Source organism: Helicoverpa armigera, chromosome 12 (genome assembly GCF_030705265.1).
Source record: "Helicoverpa armigera isolate CAAS_96S chromosome 12, ASM3070526v1, whole genome shotgun sequence".
NCBI classification, from domain to species: Eukaryota; Metazoa; Arthropoda; class Insecta; order Lepidoptera; family Noctuidae; genus Helicoverpa; species Helicoverpa armigera.
This window is the reverse complement of record NC_087131.1, coordinates 8,321,649-8,344,927: the sequence shown is the minus strand read 5'-3', so window position 1 is coordinate 8,344,927 and position 23,279 is coordinate 8,321,649. Positions and strand designations below refer to the sequence as shown.

Sequence of the window (23,279 nt, the reverse complement as noted above, 5' to 3'; positions counted from 1 at the left end):
TTCATAAAGGGCGTTCCCCTCCGCAGCGCGCAACGATATACGCGATAAGAGTGTAGCGGTTTCACGGTTTGTATCTACTTAATTACATGATTCGGATCAGTGTTGAATGAATTATCAGTGGTCAGCAATATAGTGCCAGCATTAACACTCGTATGCCCAATAATCGGACATTGATCGCAACATACACATTCAATAAATGTCGTGTTATGAATGTGTATCACGATTATCATTTCAAAGCTCGTCTGTAACGTCAAAAACATGTTGACATTAAAACTTAATATTAATAATTGTTATGATACGTATTTTGCAATGTTGGTCATTAAAATGTCTGCACCAAAAAGAGGTTTAAAGATAAAGTGGTTGGCTAAATAGAAACTTGTTCTTCAGCAAGTAAATGCCAGGTAGATGTGCGTGTGCTGATTTCACGCCGGTCGCTGGTAACTTACGCCAGGCGTACATCACGACGTAACAATTACATAAAAATGGCGTTCACATCGGGCCGTCGTCGACCGCGTTTCCTCGTCGATCGTGTAAACTTTCACGAAATCAAACAAAGAAATAGCGAAGCGGCTCATTTGCATCATTCCCACGCGGACAAAAGAATGACCCAATCTGTTTGGCAACTACAAATGATGTGTTACCCGAAATCCTATGGTCACGGTCTGTCTCGCGCGACGCATGCGACAGACAACGAATTGAGATTTCAATTCTATGACCTTTTTATTCTCGAAATCGTCTCACATGACCCTGATCGATTCGGCTCCCGAACAATGTGATCGAGCAATTCATTCGTCGATTTTATTTTCGTAATTAACGTTTCGTTTTACGCAACCGCGTCTTCACTTTAATGAAGCGCTTATGTAGTTTCTACCTGTTATAAAACTTTAGTTTATACGTTAGTCGGTACGGCTTCCTTTATTATGTAGCTAGATATATTAAGCGTTATGAGATTAGTGCCGGGTGTGTTATGCTGAGCTATCTATCGATTCGTTAAAAACGTTCTTTCATTTTTTAAGGGAATCAAGATCATTGCAAAAGAATGGCCATAACGATAATTAAAACATTATTACAATGAGGTGTTGCCCTACTTTGAGGCGTAACAAAGGGTTCTGGACGAGTTACGTCCGACGCGTCCCGCGACCTTCCCAGGTCGTCAGTGCTAGCTAGTGGTGCACTATCCCACGCTCCGCCTTCCGGTTCGTGGTCACCCTACGAGAACCCTTCAACTGAGTTCAACTCTTACTGACTTCAAGCAATTGTCTTACGTTTAAATGAATCATTTATTTAATGTCGCTTCAAAAGAAAGCCGATGCGCACTAATTGTTTAATTTGTAACAAATTAACCTAATAACCTGTCTTTGGGGCAACTGTAGTAAAATGTTTTTGAAATCCATATGTATGTAAACCAGCACCTTAAATAAAACGTCGATTTACCTACTTACTGCAATGAGGTCGAAGATCTTCGACTTTAATCAAGCAAGGCGCAAATTAATTTACATATAAAATGCAATAAGCGAACGTGGAGTGACGACTGATAAATGTCGTAATGAAGAAAACAATGAAGGACTTTCTATTCGCGTGTGCGTCCTCCCCCCTTTCTCTGTTCCCCCTATGGTACCTAACTGGCCACGGAGAAAGCCTTTGACCTCCACCTCCACAGGGCTTGTTTACTACGGAGCAGTATTTGTGGCAGTTTTGCGTGCCCGTGCCACGGCCGTGCATAAATTACGCTTCTATTTATAAATTGACATTTTACCAGCACCCCACTAGTTGTAATTGAAAAGAAACTACGATAGACACAACTTCCTACAACCGTTAATATCTGCAAATCAAGCATACTATAGTAACTGTAGAAATTGGCAATTATTTTGTTTAGATCATCTCAAAAACAGTACCCAAAAGCTTTCCTACATTCTTGAACGAAGCAATAAAATAGTTACCTCGATTTTGTAAGAAAAGCGCGACATGAAAGCTGCATGTTTGTATTATTGTAAAGTGTAGTAAACACACTAAAAGGCAGCTAGCGCGGCGAGGTCGGGCGGTCGGTCCCGTTGTGCGCGGGAGTCGGGTCGGGCTAACGGGCGGCGGCTAATGAGAACGGAGCGGCTCAGTTATGCAGATGCCGGCTGTGCACGTTCTGCGTTTATCTACAGCTTGTTGGCTTCAATCGTACTGTGATTTACCTAGACCTGTTGTTTGTAGTGTTGGCTAATACGTGCATATATGACTTAGATTCGAGAATACCATGTAATTGTTTGATTACAATTTTGGAAGTCAAGATCTATGAGATCTTCTGAGATATTCTTCTTGGTGAGAACATGATAATGAGAATCGAAAGGAACTTTGCTGAAACAAAATCTGAGGTGCTTCATGATAGCGATAGCGATCGATGATAGCGAGTGCTTCACGATAGATCTAATTAGCTTCCTTTTCTATAGGTTCCTATAGCAGTTTATGTAAACAGCATAATTTTCACTGGGGTCAGCAAGACGTTTCCACATAATAAGGTATAAGAACTAGTATTCCCATCGGTTCTATAAATAATCGGGGACGGGCGGTATGCTCTCGCGCAGCGCGATTCGCGCCGCTGACGTTGAGTAACCGCCGCAGTGTGTCACCACCTTCACGGGCCGCCGCTTCCTGAGCCTTTCGTCAGATAAACATTAGAGCAATTGCTTTGTTTGGCTTATTAAGTTAGTACTACGTTACTTATTATAATAACGGACGAGTTTCTAACAGGTGCAGGTCATTTATGTTGTACTAGTGATTCCTCTGTGGGGTCTAGTAGATTGGAACCCTATTTGCAAGAATTTTCACCATACAATCCGAAATACCAGGTATTTCAAACCTGTAATGATGCATTTAGCACCTTGATTTGGAACTTAAACCACACACGAACCCGTTGCCCTGAACTAAACCCAAAACAATCACCACAGCAACGAACATAAACAAATCAACAGAACATTTGCAGAAAATACAGCAGTGCTGGTAAAGCGAACAAAGAGCTGCATTTCTTTGGCCGTCCCTACGGCAAAACCGATCGGGCCAGAGCATCGGCTCGCAAGGAATGCTTTCAGTGACTAATAGCTCAACCATTCGCAGCCTAACGCTTGCTGTTGCCACACAGTTTCGTAAACAGTAGCGTAACTACGCTGTGTTCTCGAAATACTAATGGATTTTTTGAGTACCTGTGCAACTCTAGAGGACTAAATCCTGTCTGTCTGCCCGTACGAAGAAGAACACATCAATGTACCTACAGTGTTTTGGTATGGCTTTCTTTGATTTCAATCAAAAATATTTAAACAGGTACCTAGGTATATTTCAGACAATATTACCTATATTACAGAATAAATCGCGGACACGGGCAGACTGACATGTTGGTCGTCTTGATGTTTTAGTTACAAAAAACGACCCTACATTTTGTTGATTATAATTATTGTCGATCCGATTCATGCAAAACGAGCTCACTGTATAGGTCAAGACGAGACCTAAGGATACAGGTAGGGTAGCTGTTTGTAGCAAAAATATCAAGACGACCAGCACCTTAGTCTGCCCGTGACCATAGATGCTGTAAAGGATCCGAAACATCAGGATTAAATAATATTAATATAACCGCGATAGCATCCGTAAAAGTAGTTTTATTTAAATTTGCACTACTGTTATCTGCATGCACTGTGCTTACAGCCAGTTGTAGCCCACTTTAGAAGGGAAATACTGCCATCGAACTTCCTTGCAACCTAAGGTCACAGAGTAAGAGTTGACAAAAAACATATTGCGAATACGTACTCGCATTGCGTAAGATGGCCTTTTGTCATTTTGTTTTACATAATAGCCGTTTTGTCACACGTAATCTTTAGTAAGTATTGGTGAAACTTTACTCATCATAAACAGTAATTCTGCCTAATATTCTTTATATTTACTTCTATATTATCAACATAGCTAATCAATTTTGCTGTTGGCAACATTCTTACAGAGTTTTGTTACTTTACACATATTATAATGTTTCGCATTATTTACTTAGGACGTAGAACGTACCTACTATTATCATATTATTATTTATCAGATTTTAATAGAACACGACTTATTCCAAAAATAATGTTTACTCAAATTTTCCAGAGTAATTTAGATAATTGCGCGTCATAGAAATATAGAAACGCGTAAATCGAATGATTTATTTGTAACTGGCCTTGAAGAAAGCCGTTCGAACACAAATATATGTAAGCCGTGGTATTGGCAACCGTGACGAATCACTAACGAATATATAAACAATAATTGAGCCGTGGGTACCACATACAGTCGATATGAGGCTGACAGATATGGTCTTGCCCCTACTATTATAATGTCGAGGTTTGGCGAGCGTACTCGATAAATAGTTACAACAGCATCTATGTATATTATGTACAGTTTATCGAGACCGTTGCACAGTTATTGACAACGTAGCCTGAAGTAGTGGTAACTGCAGCGCTGTTGCATTGCTGCGGCGCCCGCGGTATGATGCAGCGTGCATTCATAAGTAGGTAATGACAGTTTCTACCTTTGGATTTGATATAAGATTTCCTTATTAAATTAATAAAAAACTGGAATAGCCATAGATCTTTGAAACGATCTAATTATTAAACAATCTAAAACGATTGAAATCATAGGGCAAGTAGGTACGGTCTTACCATTTTTGGTACAGATGACATTCCTGTCATTCAGTACAAAAAAATCCTTGAAACTGACAGCTGTCAAGTGTCCAAAAATACACTATTGCTAATTTGCCATATTCGAATTTAAATAAGGAATAACAGGAATTTTGGGAGAGATAAATTTGTAAATAGGTTCCATTAGGTATGTAGACCTCCTTGAATTTAATCCAATATTTGTATTAAATCCACATTTGTAACTAATTTGCGAAACCATAGTTGTTGTCGTAATTTACTAATTTGCGCGTTATTGATAAAGATCAATAATGTTACCTACGAATTAATGTAAAATACCAACCACTATTTACATTACAAAACTAGGCATTACTAAGTAAACTAACTATGAATTAAATCTGTTCGTATGATAAACAAAACAGAAATAATAAATAATACAATAGTAGCGGCCGAGTGTTGCACCGACCGAGTGAAATGAAAGTAACAATCGTTTTATGAAATGTCTCGTTGCTAGTAATCTAATCGCCCGCTAACATTACACAATATAACTCCGAAACTAAATAACTAATCACCACTTACTTGAATAGGTAATTTCGATATCGATTAACTGAAAAACTTAACACGTTCTCCGGATGTTAATTTTGGGTTTTTTTTCGAACTCACAAATAACTTATTAAGGCGCCAAATAGGCAAATACTTACTTTCTCCAATTTCAAACAAGCTATGTCTATCACACAATGAATAGATATATAGACCTAGCTAATATTATCATATAGGTATGTAAGTAGTCAGGCACCTACTTTTATCTCACTTATCTATTAAAGCAAGAAGAAAAACAAATCGAAATCAATCACGCACATCAAACATTAAACTAGTGAAAATACCTACAAGTTCAAACGCTGCGTGTTAGAATTGTGTAGTTTGAACATCTATTGTTAATTTTCTATTCTCTATTACAATTATTTGCTTCATGGGGAAGTAGGAAATGGTGCAAAGCGACGTATAAATAATATGGCGTGACTTTCTCCGTTTGTTTTGATGCGAGCTGTGTGTGCAGTGACGGCGCTCGCGCAGGCGATGCCGCGGCGCCGGCACTCGAGTGACACGACGCTGCACCTCGCAACAGGAACACGAACATTGCATAAACCAGCAGGTACACAAATATTAACTAATGTTCACATGCTTATAAACAAGTTTCGTTTCAATAAGTAATTCCGCCAACGATTAGGTAATAACTAGAAACAATAAATGGATAGGGTATAATTACATCTGTATTAAAAGGCCTACTCATATGTCGATACAGGGAGACGCACCAACAGTAATCAATAGGTAAAAAACAATTATATTTTACACATTCCTAGTTAAGCTATTAATGATGCTTATCACATACCTATAATGTTTTGTATTAATCCGCAGTCGGCACATTTGCTGGGTAGTCGACATTAAATATTAAATTCTGACTGTTCCCAGGTTGTGTACACATCAGTGCATCCTGGAATCCTCAATCCAAAGATTAAAGAAGTATCGCGATAGTAGCAGCACCATTACGTAAATGCGGATTGTCAAAATGTCGCAAGCGCAGATCACGTAGGCCCCGCTCCTTGCTGCCGACGCAACCGACAAATCGCTGGGAAAGCACCATAATTCCGCCAATCACACGGGAATCTAAACTATGCTAACTCCGATCTCCGTCTTGTAAATATAGTTTCGATCCCTGGATCTAATAATGTCGCAATTGAACAACTCCAAAGTAGATGTAATAGACCTAGGTGTGCGTTAAATTGATCCTCAAAAATGAATCCATGCTACTCAATCGATATTCAAATGAGCGAATATTGTTGTTACAATATTTTAATGACATGCGCATTCAAAGCGGATACAAAAATGTACACAGACCTTCACTCTGACATTCGAATCCATCAGTGATTCTTGTTTCGACCGTGTACAATACTGAGGCTTACGATATAATATAGTAATTCCCCAATATGAACGGTAAATGACCTTGTTACAGTTATAAAATGTCATGCTGTGTTTGAGCAACGCGAACTGGTTAGTGCTATCATACACAAAAAGTGTGATAGGTATAAAGTTGTCTGTACGTGTTGTGTATACCTCCCCCTGAGGATTTTATATTTAGGTAGTTACGTGAATATGTAAGTGACAATATTTTTCTACAAATTGCTTTCTTTACGTAGGTATGATGGAGAATACTTTTATTTACAAATGTATAATTTTTGAGATTAGGCTGATTCCGTGTCACGAAATTGTTCATTGGCGCTCCAAAATCGGAGTCACAAATTGAACAATGAACGGCGGCGACGCGGGACCGAAAAGAAAATTAATTTAGGTATTGGTGTCGGTCGGCGAACCCGCGATTGTGAAACGCTGAGCGATTGCGCTCAGTACTGTTTGTGTAATACACCGGCACAATGCTCCACCAAATCAACCGGCCCTCGAAAATGTTCACCTGTGTTGAAACGAGCCTTCAGTAACTATGTGTCAGTCAAACACCTCTTGGAGAACACAAAGCTTCTGTTTTTTCATTCGATAATTAGAAATTTTGGCAGTTTCAGTGTGTTAAATTTAAGGTTATGCACGAATAATTACTTATCTATGAAAATATCAAAAGTTCAAATCAACATAAGACACCATAAGCCATTCAATTCTACAAAAAAAACTTGTCCTGGACATTCCCAAATCCACAATTATAAATAAAAATTCAATTGGGCAAAAATGACAAAAATCGTTGAACAGAACACTCAGGCAAAGTTGGTAATTGGGAGATGAGATCTCGTGGAACGTGGCCCGAGGCGGCATGAATGAAAGCCGCTCACTGACAGCACACTATGGTCGTCCCAGGCCAACCACACACCAAATATGCTCCGAACGATTCGATACGGGATATATACAATGCGCGTTGTACCCTCCTGTTCTCACACGCGCCTGCAGTATAGCCCGCCATGTACGGAATAAAAACCTGGTGCAAGTACGAATCAGCTGTTGATATGTGCGCGTTAAGGATATCGACATCCGCCGAACGAGTTTTTCCAGTCCGTATCATCGCAATATCACGGTTATTATTGAAACGCGCGCTGCGGTCGCGACAGGTAAGTAAAGCATTTATCACGGGAAATATTTACCTATCTAGTGCGGCGTTATCGTATGTAGGTACCTCATACATGGGGGAGATTGGATGCACTCTATCGTCCTAACTATGGGTCACCATGTTTTTGATAAAACTTTAAATTCTACATTTAGAAACTTCGTCCAAATTAAAATACAGCAAGTGCAAAAACAAAGTATAAATAACAGAGAAGCGTTTAGCAGGTCCAAAATATGGTTTAGAAAGTTCATTGTAGTAAGCATAAGTCCATTTGATTGTATCTCGGTGAACCATACCACTTACGGTACATACGGCTCGTTCGTGGGCAGAGAAATTTGGTAACACAAATATTAAGCCACAACCAGTTCACAACAATTGAAACGGCGATTTGAAAGACACGGCGACCAATCCGTCACGGTTCTTGTGAGCGCCGCATTCTGTGCCTCCTCCTAACAAACAACATCTGATATTTCAACATCGCGCACTCTTATTTTTATGCACAACTAACTGATTTGTGCTATTTTTCATTAACTTATAAAATTGTGAAACAGAACCTACAGAACGCACAAACACCGTGGCTATTAATATAAAACTAGTAGTGTTCCCGCGGTTTCACCCGCGTCCCCTGGGAACTACCCCTCACACAGGGATAAAATATAGCCTATGTTACTCTGGAAGACTGTGGCTTTCCAATGGTGAAAGAATTTTTCAAATCGGTTCTGTTTTTTGGAGCATTCATGGTAAAAACATACAAAAACTCTTCTTTAGTATAGCATCAATATCGGTTTAGCAGATCCAAAAATTTCTCTCTCTACAACGTTACAGAATCTTCTACTTTGTCTTTTTATATCGGGTGTGTCGTACCATATACTTTATGATATTCTATGACAAATTGTAAAATAAAATACCTAATCGATTCAGTGGTTTAGCCACAGGAGTAATTTTTCGTCTTCATAATTCAACATCATCGTATAAAGCAGAGGTAAAGTTAGGAGTATCGAATGTTTTGACCAGTTGACAGCTGTCAGTTTTCAAGGGAGAATTTCAGTTGTTTGTAATGACTGAGTCTTATAATGGTGTTCTTATTCTCGCACATTTTTATTTTAATTACTTTCTTTTGATGAAATCATTTTTTTTTTAATTTTTACACATTTTATTTTTTTATTTGTGCTAATCGACATAATATATTAACCAGTATATATTAACGTATTTAATTCAATGTGATTAGGTACGACACACTTTGTATACTAGGTTATGTACATATACATATTTAGGACATGTAATACCTATTTCAACAGTTTAAATAAAACGCTAATGGATTATCTTTTCTGTGAAACTGGAAGTAAATAAAATACATTATGTTCTGCGCTGAACATTTATTATTACAAATAAAATATTTTAAGTATCTCACAATTTATCAAGCAATCTTAACAAAATTACTTAAAATTAATTGTGATTTAACCAGTTCCACACTGAAATATTTTTCATTCTAATTCTTCAATATCCTCATTTTCGTTTTTGTTTTCTGTTAAAATTTGACTGACTATTAAATCAATTTGTCTAATAAAATTTTGCCGTTTTGCCGGTGCTAACTTAATGCACAAAACTTCTGCCAAATCCCGAAAATATTCCATTAGATTGCTGTCATGGGAAGAGCCATCGTATCTGGCAAAGAAATCAGATAGCAAATCAGAATGAGAAGTCTCTTCATGATTTTGTGACTCTTCGCATATTTCCCATCTTTTCTGAATCAAAATATTTCTCAATATGCTATGATCATTTGCATTTTCTACATCATTATTCACATCAGGCAAGATTTGTTCACCATAATTTATTGCATATTGACCGCTACAGGATCTTAATGTATCCGTAGTTTCGATATCGCTTTCAGAACTTTCATCTATAATGTGATTATTCTCAAGTGGTGGAGTTATTGTAGCTTCGATATCACTGTCACTACTGTCCACATACATTACACTGTCCTCTTCAGTTGGCAGGATACTAAAAGACTCCATTGCTTCATCGTCAGTTGTTTCATCATTTGAATTCATAATATAATGTGATGCCCATGGTTTGAGAAAATCAAGGGTCCCATCCAATAACTTTGAAGAATCTTCTTTCATAATAGCCTCCTTATAGTTATTTTTTATAGCTCTCCATTTATGACGAAGTTCCATCACTGGAAGAATATCAAATAGTAAAATCGTAATTTAATTAATAGGATTATGAGTAGTACCTAATATATAATAGATACAATATTTCTTTTATAATCTTTATAATTACCTAATATGCAAAAAAACAATATTTGATTGTATTTTTTTAAATTATACCAACATACCTGGCATGCCTAGTTGTGAAGCAACGACTTTCCATGCCATTGCAGACTCTTTTTTGTTGAGCACCCTGTCAGAGGTACGAGTAGGTACAGTATATAAACAATTATGTGGTTTTATTGCTTCTATAAATATCAAATCTTCTTGTGTCCATACCTTTCTTTGATCATTTGCATTTGCTACGTCACTGTTCACATTACTCAATACTTGTTCTTCAAAATTTACCGCATACTGACTACTACAGGGTGCTAATGGATCTATGGTTTCGATATGTCTTTCAGAACTTCCTTCTTTATTTAGACATGTTATAGTCTCAAGAGGCAGATTGATTGTAGCTTCACTATCACTGACATTATCCTCTTCAGTTGACGAAATATTACTAATTTCCATTTCTTCATAATTTGAATGAATATTTGATGCCCATGGTTTAAGAAAATCAAGAGTGCCATCCAAGAACTTACCTGTATAATTTTTTATTATAAAGGCTTTCTTGTAGTAGCTCTTTATAAAAATCCATTTTTTTCTAAGTTCCATGGCTGGAAAAATAACAACTAGTAAATTATATGTACATGTACCGTGTAGCCTTACTTATTATATCATACAACACTTTTTCGATCATCTATATGATAATGCAGAGCAAAGGGAAATTAAAAATAAATATGGTTTTAAGGACTGTATGTACGTTTCATACCCCTTGTATTCTGATTGTAATACGTCGTTAGCGACGTTTTAATGGGCTTTGTCGCTGATACAAGCTTTGTTTTTATAACCGCGACACATTCCGAGTAGCTAAAAATCAGTAGCGCGGTAATACAGCGTTTTGACACTAGTAGATGTTCCGCTCCGTTTTCGCTACGGACGCTGTCATACGGATCTATGAATCTATGTGCAGCAACATAAACGCACACAATTAATAATGACCTGCTCAAACGATAACTCATAAAACCGCAAGACATTTTTTTTTGTCGCTCGGAATGTGCTGCGCGTAAATAAACCGAGGGTTCATAATATAAACCATGAATTGCATCTCATCTGCCTTTTTCAACTATATTGGAGTCATTGCTGCCTCTGCCTCGTTGGTTTAGTGGCGTCCACAGCAGGACGAGGTCATTCACGGATCGGGCCGACATGGCTTTGAGGGGTTTAAATCCTGGACCTAGTGACAATGGACCTATCCATTTGGGAAATATGCCGTTTCAAACAAAAAAAATGTTTAAATAGTTTTTTAAAAGACGGAGATATAACGAAAAAACATAAAAAATACAAACATTCAAAATATGAAACAGTTGTTTTAAGAAAGCTGATGTTAATGTTGGTAGCAAACTTGTCCTAACGAAACAGAGATATGTGCGCGGTGTCAGTGCGCCGCGTCTGCGCACTGCCATGAACACAACAGATAGGTAATACTTTATATTAATGAACCTATATCGGAATTATAGAAAAAGGTAGTAGGTAAATATTAAAGTAGACAATAATGGCCTTACTACAAAAACTGAGCACTTGTCAAAAAAAATTGGCTACAAAACGAACCTTATTTTAATGTCATAATCAGTATTTTTTTTAGACAAGTGTTCAACTGACGTTTACAAGTTTTTGTGGTAAGACGGTAAGTATCAATATTCACATTTGAAGCATTATGTGTAGTATTAGCATTCGTGTAACTACACAATGTGTTTATAAAAAGAAAGCAGTCATATATTAAAGAAAGCAAAGCATTATGTTGAATAAAACTTTTGTATCTCAACTTAGAACCAACATACCTGGCATGCCTAATTTTGAAGATATTTCGTCCCATGATTTTGAACACAGTCTTTTGTAGGCCACCTTGTTAAGCTCACTGAAAGGTGCATCATATAAATGTTTATGTTGTTTGACTGCTTCAATTAATTGTATATCTTCTTCTTTCCATATGCGGTTGGGCCCTCTACGTCTCATTTCTTTTTCGGCGCAGTAGGTAGTTCCTTCTTGGCAATAAAATGTTTGTATCGCAATGACGTGATACAGCAACGGCGGCAAGCGGGGTACTGACTGGTGAAATAGCGCGCACCCCTCCCCTCGGGCCGCACACACGCGCGGCGCGTTCCACAGACGCGCGCGGGGATCGGCGCGACGGACGAACTTCGATGGCCGCGCGGTCGCCTTCTATCAGGACGAAACGTAAAGGTGAAGAGCATGAACTAGTGACGTAAGCGTGCCTTGTCAATTTTATGGTCACTGATAAATTAATTCGGAAACATAGTATTTATGCCAAAGTTATTTAGTAATCTGTGGTAAAAGGTTCTTTATTAATGCACTTCATTAAGAAAGTCCCTAATAAAACGACGGTTGGACAGCGACTATTCATTTATTTACAATTTCTTCTTATGTATAACTGTCACATGTACATACATGCCTGTTATCACATATACACATAACATACCTTCTTTTACTAATTTGATACCATCTCAACAGTCCCGTTATTATGTATACGATTTTTCAGGTAATTTAAATATTTAATGTGATAAAAGCCAAGTACATACCTTGCCAAATACAAAAATATGTATAATAAAAAATGTTACGTATTCAATAAAATATTATGCCCAGAAGACAGTCTGCATTACTTATCCCCATCATAATTGGGTAAAAATAATAATTGTTAATAGTTGCACGTTGTATGTTCACAAATTGTGCTACACAAGCGGGAAACAGCTAGTAGTAAATATTATCGCTGCAGCTATAAGTTTATCATAATACATAATACAAGGTATGTATGTTGTTTTTTTCTATTTGTTTAATTAATGTGATTACGAATTTTACTAAAGATAACAGGAGCCATATCCAGACACATAAGGTACCTACACTTCTTTTTAGTACTTACCTAAGCGAGTTTAAGGGATCGCTGAATTGTTTTTCCTTGTTTCATTTGCGGAAAAAAATTACGGCTTTGCATTTAAAAAGCTTGCTTTGTGGAACCCATAGTGTAAAGGTAAAGGGTGGGGTATTCTTAGCCGGTTCCTACATAAGACTAAAATAGCTTTGATTTAATGGATGTACGTATGTTACCACTAATAATACTTTTTGTGAACTGTGTAGGTAGCTCCAAAGCTGAGGGTGTGTCGCGTCATCGCGTGGGTGCGTAGCTCTCGTAGCACCTCGTAGGGCCGTGACGTCAGAGGTGACGCGCGCGCCTACGACTGCTACGATTCTGCGTAGGCATGCTCTACCAGGAAGGTGACTTACTATCTACTGTTTAATTATACTTTTTCGTTTGATATTGTATTACGGTTTATCCCTCTGATGCTTTCCAATTTCTTCGGAATCAATATTAAATATTTCCAGTAAAGTTTGCACGTGAACACAACCCTCGAAGTCTCCAAAACGAAATAACGTGAATCTCATTAAATTTTGAGAAAGAATACCTACAGTTAAGCAGTCCATACAGAATGATTAAATATTTCTTTACTGAATATTCAATTAATTAGGGACACTCGTACTGCTTTACTCCATATAAATATCCAACGTTCCGGGCACCGAAATTGACAGACTCGATAATGCATAAATTGTTTATTTCTCGAAAGCGTTTTTATTTATGACCACAAAAAGCAATAAAGTAGCGAGCAAGTGCGCGCTTTATTAACCTCTGGCGTACGGCACGGCGCGCATTCCGGCCTCCAAACCTGTCCCGGCGGGTGAAACCGAACGCTCGCGAGTTGAGGAGCACCCGCTCGCGGTAAATTGTCTCATATTCTATTAACATAACAACTCGGCCGTGTAATAGTTGTTTGTATCAGAGTAAAAATCGCGCTGGATGAAGCCGAGTGGGCGCGATCTATGTAAATGCCTACACGCTCGGTACGCTTTCCAGATGATATCAAAGACGACGCGAGCGCAGAATTGACATTCATCGCTTTTATCATAAACCGTTCAATGCAATCAAACAATTAACTAAACGAGTGTTTTGTTGATTTTGTTATTTGAAATTCAAATTTTATCCATTTGCATGTTGACCTAGTGTGATGAACTAAATGATCGTATTTGTAGAAATACCTTTGAATATGAAAGACGTAACTGAAAAACCTTAATTTATATACTTACTTACCTACAAGGTACCTAATACAAAAAAACCAGTTATACATATACCTAAGTGAATAAGTGCTGCATATTTTGTTGTTATAATTAGGTACCTACTTATATTGGGTATTTGTCTTTGGCAAAAAGTTTGTACCTGAACATTATTAGTCAATATTTCGGCACTTCCAATAGCATATTTACGATATTTACTCATTAAATTTTTGATGACTAGGTATTAAACCATCGCGATAATATCACCAACAGCACAGAACACAAAAGTGTCACATCTATAGGACTTGCTTGAGCTATGATCGTCGATGTCAGTGACTAACGATTACAGTCTACTTTACAAACACGCTTCCACCACAGACTATTGTATGTACACTTATACCTAAACACTAGTGTGTATGTGTGAAACGTGGATATACGCGGATCCACTCACCCGAGCTTCAATCATTTGTGTTATGTGCCACACAATTAACTATTTATAACTATTATACCGATTTCTTGTTATTATCATTCCGATCTAACCGTTTATGGTGAATTTGATTGTGTTTTAGCTTGAAATTTTGAATGGCTAATGAACTTTAAGCCGTTTGACCTCCAAATATACATTTCTACTTACAAACATCTCGATATCAATTACAGTCAGATAGTCGAAGGTACCAACCAATTTATTTTTGGTCAACTTTCTTCCTAACACCCTAAAAATTGCTTCGTATAAAATCCAAATAATCGCTGTCGGACAAAATAACATCATAATATTCACGTCAAACTCAACATCACAATAACATAATCCGCTTCTTAAAAACGTTTGATATTTGTACCATGTCAACAGGGCAAGATACTGAGAATCATGGCTTTTTATTTTCCCGGAACTCCGACAGAAAAGAGCATTCGCCGTAAAAAGATATACGTTCAAACTTTTTGTGTCCTAAATAAAATGACTATTACATTGTAAGTAATCAGAAAATAAACGATTTTTATATCAATTTATTTTAATAGGTATCAATCGCATTTGTAGTAACTGAAACTATTTCCGCGGCACGCGCAGGTCATTGACCTCTACAACAGCATGGCGTATTTGCGTGGTCCTCCTACTTAGACCATAAATCAATGTGAAAGTATTTTTATTTACCCTCATGTGTAAAATCACGTGCTAATTGATATTCAGGAGGGGGATTCATTAAACGTATGTTTACTTAGCTCAAAAGTTTATTCACCTTATTTTTTTAGTATTTGAAGATTAATCACAATACGTCAATATTTTCCTTGTTTAGTGATGATTAATTTTGTCTAATTATGTCACCTTTAAACAACATTTTTATTTACCGGTTTGTTGTATGTTTAAACGTTAGTATTTTACTTCTAGACGAAGCGGTTACCGTCTGACCTTAACAAGCTCGTAGTTAACCTAAGATAGTGGTATGTAAGTCATCGTGATATATTAGTTAGTGTAACCTCTATTAAAGGGGCGGATATTAACAGGACGCTAGTCGGCAGCCGGTCATTATAATCTGTCGATCTACATCCTCTGAAGCTACCAGGCTTAACGCTACTGACACTGTAAATATTCATGCACGTTTCATTGCAAAAGCTTAGGGTTAGTTAAGAACTAATTTTGAATTAAAATAAGTAATTAAGAGTAGGTACATGGTTAAAGCAATCATGGACCTTCGTCAATCGCTTCCCGATAGAAAAAAAATATGATTGATCTAGATTCGATGATTCCCTAACAATTAGGTATTATTTAAGTTCTTTTATTAGCCCAGCATGGGAAGAACAATAAAATTCGATAAACACTAATTAAGACTTATATTTTGTTACTGACCTACGTCAATTTGCTCCCCAGCAGCTAGATTATGAGCAGTCACACAAACATCACAAAATACCAACACACATCATTAGTCAAAATTGCAAGACGTGTTGCGTGCTAAATGTCATAAAAATGTTATGAATGGTGCTGATTTGTAAGGCGATGACATTTGCTATTTAAGTTCGCATTATTTATCCTGCATTTGATTATATTTGCGAACGCTCATCGGCTTTTGTACAATGCTATTTAGCTCTCAACTTAATCAACTATTGACTTCAATGTAAATCATCCTTGAAATGTTTACAATGCAGGTAGATATTAATAGCGCCTTTCATTTTACAGTTTTAATAAGAAATTGCTATAAATAGATACGCGTTCGCCTAAGGCGGCCAACTTTCCGAAAACTGAATGCGGGACTTAACCTTTCGTGAAAAGGGGCATTGAAAAATGATCGGACGGAACTGATAAAATAAAAACTGTAAGCAAAAAGCTATAATTTAACCTATTAATATCGTGTCACAGCGTGCACTAATGTCTTATTTTCAAAATCATTAGGCCTCACGAGTTCAGTAGAAATAAAGAGAACGAGATTATATTATAGGTAATCTGTGTTCCTGCACTGTTGAGTGTGCGCGCAGGTGGGTGTTGTGTAGAAGCGTAGGTAGTAGAAAGATAGGGATGCGGGACATGCGGGACGCATACAACGTTTTGCGGGACTATTTTACTAATAATTTCGAAACGGGGTTTCGTCAAGCATTGCGGGACGGTCCCGCAGAATGCGGGACGGTTGGCCGCCTCGGTTCGCCTGCATCTAAAATCTCTCTTGGGCCCAGTAATTAGTCAACTATGTATTCACTGCCCAAGACTGGAGTTCAATTCCAAGTTAGGGCTAATATTGCTTCTATGTAGAAGCTTACCTATATTGACGCAGAAAGCCGTATTGTTTAATGGCATGAGATCTATGACATTAAATCTCACTAAAACATACGCAAACAGAAAATTACAGGAAACATAAGTAAGTAGGTAATTTAATGATATTCCCCTGAAAGTGTAGTCAAATGGTAAGTTGTCTATTTAAGTCTCTTTTTGATGGAAATACTGTTCTAGTTCATAACAGGTCACTATCTAGTCTAAGCAAACTGCAAATAAGAATAAGAACACTCATAGCCGTACAAACAACGCATGATACGGATGACCTAACAATTTTTATTTATAATAACACCCGACTTGTACTCAAGCACCACTAAGCACACTTTGCGGTTAGCAGAGTTCACCAAAACATGCTCAGTTATTTAAAATAACGACTCGTATACAACGAACTTCAGACTCAATAAATAAAGCACACAATAAGGTCATGCTTTATTTTTAGCAAAACAATAAAGTTACGTCAATGAATATTGATTAAGTACCTATTTTACCTAGGAATCTGAAATAAATCTTAATTGCATTCCTTTTCAAATCATGTGGCTTATTACTTTCTTTTGTAATTTACTTGAACGAGGTATTCTTATTTGTATAATAGGTGAGGCATTCGTCAGTCATAGACCGCACGCGGTTGCAGAGCGTGGTGGCGCGGAGGAAAGCAGCTTAGCGATTCAAGCAGCGATTAGTCAGCATTTAGCAAGTGTGATTGTGAAGCGACACAACCATTCACGCTATTAGATTTATAGCTAATAAAAAACTTAATGAGTGCGCTTCGAGTTAAGTCTTTAGAATTAATACAGTTGGGGGCGGACCATACATAAAATTAACATAAAACATCTTAATACAAGTATATAAATTGTATGCGGATTAATTTATTAACAGCTCATGTTTACCGCCGAGATGAGTTATGGTCTCAGCTAAGTACACTAAAAGGAACTACTCAATTTACGGTATTTTTTTCTTCGAAATATAATTATTGTATCAAAATTATTTATGCGGTGTATAATATTCCGGTGTCGGGGCCAGGTAAGTACGAGAATCAAAGCGATGCCGATGTAACTGTGAAGCGTCTGCGTTTGTCGAGCTTGCCGTGTCAATAAACTTGATTCGAAAGTGGAAGACGTTCCGACTTACATAAGCAGGCAACAATGTGCCCGCGCCGAACGCTACGCATAGATTATAATGACTTGTCAACGACAGACCAAGTCATACTCCTAAATTAAATCACTTGTTAAAGCATTTGCGGATTATTTTTTTAATTAGAGTTTATGAATATTATTTAACCAATTAAAATTAGGTACCTACCTAACTTGTTACACAAAGAATTTAATGGGGATTATTAAAAACGTAGGTACAAGTCTAGAAACTGACATGAGTTTCCAAGTCATTAGTCCAGATTTAGAAAAACCGCTAAGTATTCATAAAAATCCCATAACCAACATATTAAATGCCTCTTATAGATACTTTAATAAAAGTGCCTGAGCATGAAAAAAAAACGTACCTAAGTACAGGTACAAGATAATAAAATCGCAGTTGCTAATTATGTAAACAAAACACTTGTTTATCAAATTAACCAATTTGTAACAATTTAAACGTCATATCGACTTGTGCCAAACGATTCTAGTCAAACATTTTTATCAAAGCTATAAAATTATAACACTATAAGTAGATAATTTTTTTTGTACTATGACGCAATACGCGGTAATTATAATGAAAATTATGTAATGTTTTATTGTAATTTAATAAAACTTAGAGCAGTAACAAAAAGGCCTCGTTCCCAATAGGCTGCTAGTTTCGCCGTCCCTTCCATACGCCGGAAGTTCTATTGCCAATACAATTGACAATATGGCCACCAGTTAGCCATACTCAAACTTGGCATGAAAGAAAAACTATGGCGTTGATTAGTCAAAAATCTAATTACACAAATGAATATATTTTTACCAACCGGTGTATATTTCAGAGAATACGTTGAGGTAGAAAAATTGTTAAAAAAATTGAACAAGTTTTACGTAAACGCGACTTTTTGTCGTACGTGTACATTAATTTATCTTACGCAATTCATGCAAATCATATACCTACTTACAATTTTATTCAAATAGGTAGCTGATGGAATCATATACCTACCTAATATCTGTTGTGACATTTTGGGAGTCAAGTTTTTTAACAGATACAGATTTACAAATTAGAAACATTTATTTCACCAGTTACAAATCTAGTCTATTAACGTTTTTCTAATCATAAATTGCATTATGCTAAGCAGGGCCGGTCGAATCGAGGCCTAAAGCAACAACGTCGGCACCTTTCAAAGGCATGTGCAATAACTTGAGCCCATACGTCACAATAGTGCATAAATAAAGACTTGCTGGTCGTAAGTGCTGCAATAAGCTATTTCCTTCACTTGCTCACAAAGCAATGACACTGGCTTATACGCTTGGCTTAAATAAAAGGGTAGTTTTTGTTGCCAAAAATGAAGATGATTCAATTATTGTCAATCGTAAAAATTCTAGATATCCGTAATGCATTTAACGTGTGATTTGAGAGGAACCTCGAGAGATATTTCTATTAGAAGAACTTCTTATACTCTCAGAATTGAGAAAAATCATTTTATCATTCAACGCAGTTTCACTGTCCGGTATCTATCTACTTTTATAAAGTCCACAAGTATGTTTTTGTTAATTACTGGTGTTTTTGTTAGACATTAAACATTTTAGTATGCTCATAATTACGAATCATAACCACAGACTTAATTGTTTCTGTGTGTCTACTTACGTGTAATAAAAAAGATGGCTACTTTATGCCAAGTGGTGTTGATTAAAAAAATCATGTAAGTGATAGTAATGGTCGTAGCCAGCTAATAAATATTTAGTTGCGACAGAGCAATGCATTCAAGATTTAATCAGACACGGATGTGACGAAACGTCTTAATTCACTACCACAGGGGTAAGTCAAAAAACTTTCATTTTTTTATTTCACCGTTAACAATTTCACTGAGAACTATGCGATATGTGCAATTTGCATAACGTGTGCTATGTTATTATTGTTTTATTTGTTTTTTAAAACGTCAAACAACATACTAAAGTGGATATCGTTAACTTTAATCTCATAATTAATTAGTTTTGTTACATTATACAATAAAAAAACAACCTGAGCGAGTTAAACTCCAACAAGCAGCGTGTATAAACAATAATGTTTGGATAAAATATTTAATTAGCAGTCCATTTATTTAGAGCCGCACAATACATAGAATAAAGCAATAAAATCCTTCATCGTTGGACGCGTACGGGTCAATAACTAGACAAAGGTTCGAGTAAGATTGTAGACGCTTCTCCGATCGACCTCAAATACTTTACGGTGAGTTTATTAATTAAGGCGGCCGACCTTGCAGGCCGCACATCCAAGGAGGTCGCTGGAGCGCGCGACAGAGACGCAGCTATGTGCGACACGCTCCCTCCCGCGCGACGCAACATCAAACCAACTGCCGAAGCGCGCCATTTCAATCGTCTGACGTATCCCTCATTGACCTTCCGTTATCTGCACTAGGATTGTCTTCGCTTATCAACCGCATTCATCAACTTAAATTGTTGTATTTCTAACATAAACCACCCCACCGCATTCAATAACAACGCGTATAAAGCCTATAACTTAAAGTAACGATTTCAATAATTACGGATAAATAAAAACTGAATTCAAACCGCGAATAAAAACCAATCAACGGCAAGCTTTAAAAGCCGCTCGGTCGCCAAGCAATTATGAATGCTAAGAGGCGAATCTACAGTAAGCCGGTATACATGACGTATAATACATACACAAACACAGTCTCGCACCGAGTAGCCGAGAACAATCACAAGAGAGCGCGAGCCAGGAGATCACTCGAAACCGCACCTTAAGCTCATTGTCAAACCGATTACAATAAACAAACAGGACAGACGCGGTTGGAATCTTGTCAAACAGGCGAGTTCGAGCGTTGACTTATTGCCGGTAGGGCATTTCTGTGTCTGTTTTGGACGACAGAATTGAAACCCTATCGCCACTTCAATATGGTTGAAATTAATTTTGATTTTTATCGCACAGGTAAAACACGGGCACGGTCGCTTACAGCCCACTCACACAGGCGTAACGCCACGCTGCCATAAATAAAAGATTCCTACAGAAACAATTGTTGCGTAGAGGTGATCCGAGGCCTCGGTGAATGTAGTCGACTAATCGCCTCGAGTCGATCGCGAAAGTAGGTGACCGCCCGTGATTGACGCTCTTGCGAAACCCCGTTCGATGACATTTAGACTGGACGGACAATGCTCTAAACCCTCGGTAATTATGAAACTCAATTATTTGTGTAGCAGGTCAGGTATATGGATGATGTAATGTTTTCATCAAGTGCAATCATCACGATTGACTTGGGAACAATCTCGTAGCTATACTAACCTTAAATATTGAATGTTTACCTACTGCTCATAGATACAGACCTGAGAAACAAATAACTATCACGTTACTAATTTGCTACTTCGCCTCTTAACTGATAAACACTATATACCGTAAACAAACAATTACTGTAATGTTACATTAATAATATATTGAGTGCAATTAAAACGAAATATTACATCAACGATTGTTTTATCGTTAATCCAGACTCCACGGAATCTCTGTTCTAAGATAACGCCGCTCTACTTAACCTCGCCACACAGAGACGCGTAAACGTGAAACAATACGGTACAGTAACACAACCTTATTCATGTACCTGTTAAATTGAAGCCAAACTAAAATGGACTCTACAGCTCGGCAACAAAGTCGAGAGAGCGTTAAGTAAGTCAATCAAGGGAGGTGTATTTACGCTACGTGCACTCACACAGGCGCAGAGGACATCTGCGTAGGTACGCGGACGGATGACGTTAGTGTGTGGGAATGCCAGCGAAATTTATACACACTCTTCATCGCGCTCCATTGTAATTTACAGTTTTGTAGCGTTTTAAAAAGCAAACACTTCTGTATGAGATTATTATTAATTTATTTTATCTTTAGTAAATGTTACCGCCTCTAGGGAAGTGGTCTGGCATCTCTTTTGTAAACACAACAGTTTCTGATAGGTATCACATAGTTTCTGTCGGAAACCATAGGATGAAACACCTGATACAACACAATAAAACAAACTACTTACATGTTAATTTATCTGCTAACTGCAGAAATCGTTAAAACAAAACACAATTATTACTTATATCTCTCAAGAATTTCCCAATCGTATTTAATTTAAACATCAAATCCCAAATGAAAATCAAATTTAAATATACTATGTAAATGAACACCTACACTCGAAACACTTTTTTAGTTCGAATTTATAAACAAACAATTAAAAATAACTACACATGTAGCAACAGTAACTGCCAATCACTGCGCCTATAAATATTACTTAATCAAGATTCCAAATGCAGCCACTTTTTAAAATTAATTAGTCTTGCAAACGCGGTTGATAGAGTAAACTGTGAAACTAAGAAAGTATCGAGAGAAAACAGAGACTCGTTCATAAATTCATATCAAATTGAAAGTTTAAGGAAATGAACACGAGTCAGTGGGTGCTTTCTAGAAATTATAATGTACATTGCATTGGTAGAGGAGCGAGAGATCATTCGGTGGTGTGCACGCGTTGACCGAGCCGGCCAGCTATTTGTACTTAGTAGACGGAGCACGCCCACCTACACAACATGTTCCAACTCTGTGAAAATTATTACTAGCTTTTGGATACGGCATTTGGTAGTTAGCATAGACTTACAGTACTTAATTTTGAGAACTGTAAAAGACCGAAAATTCTCTACAATCCTTTATGCTGCGTGGCCCAGAATAAACTGAAACAGAACCGCAAATAATAAAAATGCAATAGATGAATTGGAATCGCTAAAAGATCTACATAAACAATAGGTAATGATGACAATAGACACATATAGAATCCAAAATCCAATTGTGGCCTACATAACGTAGCCTGATCATCCCATTACACAACATTAAAATACTGAATATACCAGTTTTATCAATAAAACTAAGCATAAAACCGCGGCTTATCAGTCTTTAAATATTTTAGTAGCTCCCCGGCATTTCACTTGATGCAACACCAAGCGGGATGTTAATAGTAACATCAAATGGACGCCATTTTTATTACAGAATACCAACACCCACGAGGTTGTGATATACTTGAATTAATTACTAATCATGTCCATAACACCCACACGACCATTAAACTTTAAGAAGGTACACAACTTGGTGATAAAATGAAAACTGGGCATACAATGTAACAGTTCAGACACTCGAGAGATGTTATAAAAACAGTGCATTAACACTGAGATATCACAATTCTATTAAGACATTACGCAGATAGCAAAACAATTAACAAAATAACAAGTTTCCAGACAAAACAGACACATTATGGG

General features: G+C 37.2%; 1 protein-coding gene across 3 annotated transcripts in view; it reads right to left on the bottom strand.

Annotated features, from left to right (window-relative positions):
- Positions 1-9,112: 9,112 nt before the first annotated feature.
- The window catches only part of LOC110384040 (uncharacterized), a 51,231-nt gene continuing 37,064 nt past the window's right edge, over positions 9,113-23,279 (bottom strand). For all 3 annotated transcript variants that reach the window (XM_049838857.2, XM_049838858.2, XM_064037110.1), the window contains 3 exons: positions 11,837-12,218; positions 10,082-10,612; positions 9,113-9,922 (listed from right to left, as the gene is read on the bottom strand). In XM_049838857.2, coding sequence (XP_049694814.2) covers positions 9,228-9,922; positions 10,082-10,612; positions 11,837-12,011 — 1,401 coding nt within the window. In that variant the 5' untranslated portion in view covers positions 12,012-12,218 and the 3' untranslated portion in view covers positions 9,113-9,227. The remainder of the gene's footprint in view (positions 9,923-10,081; positions 10,613-11,836; positions 12,219-23,279) is intronic.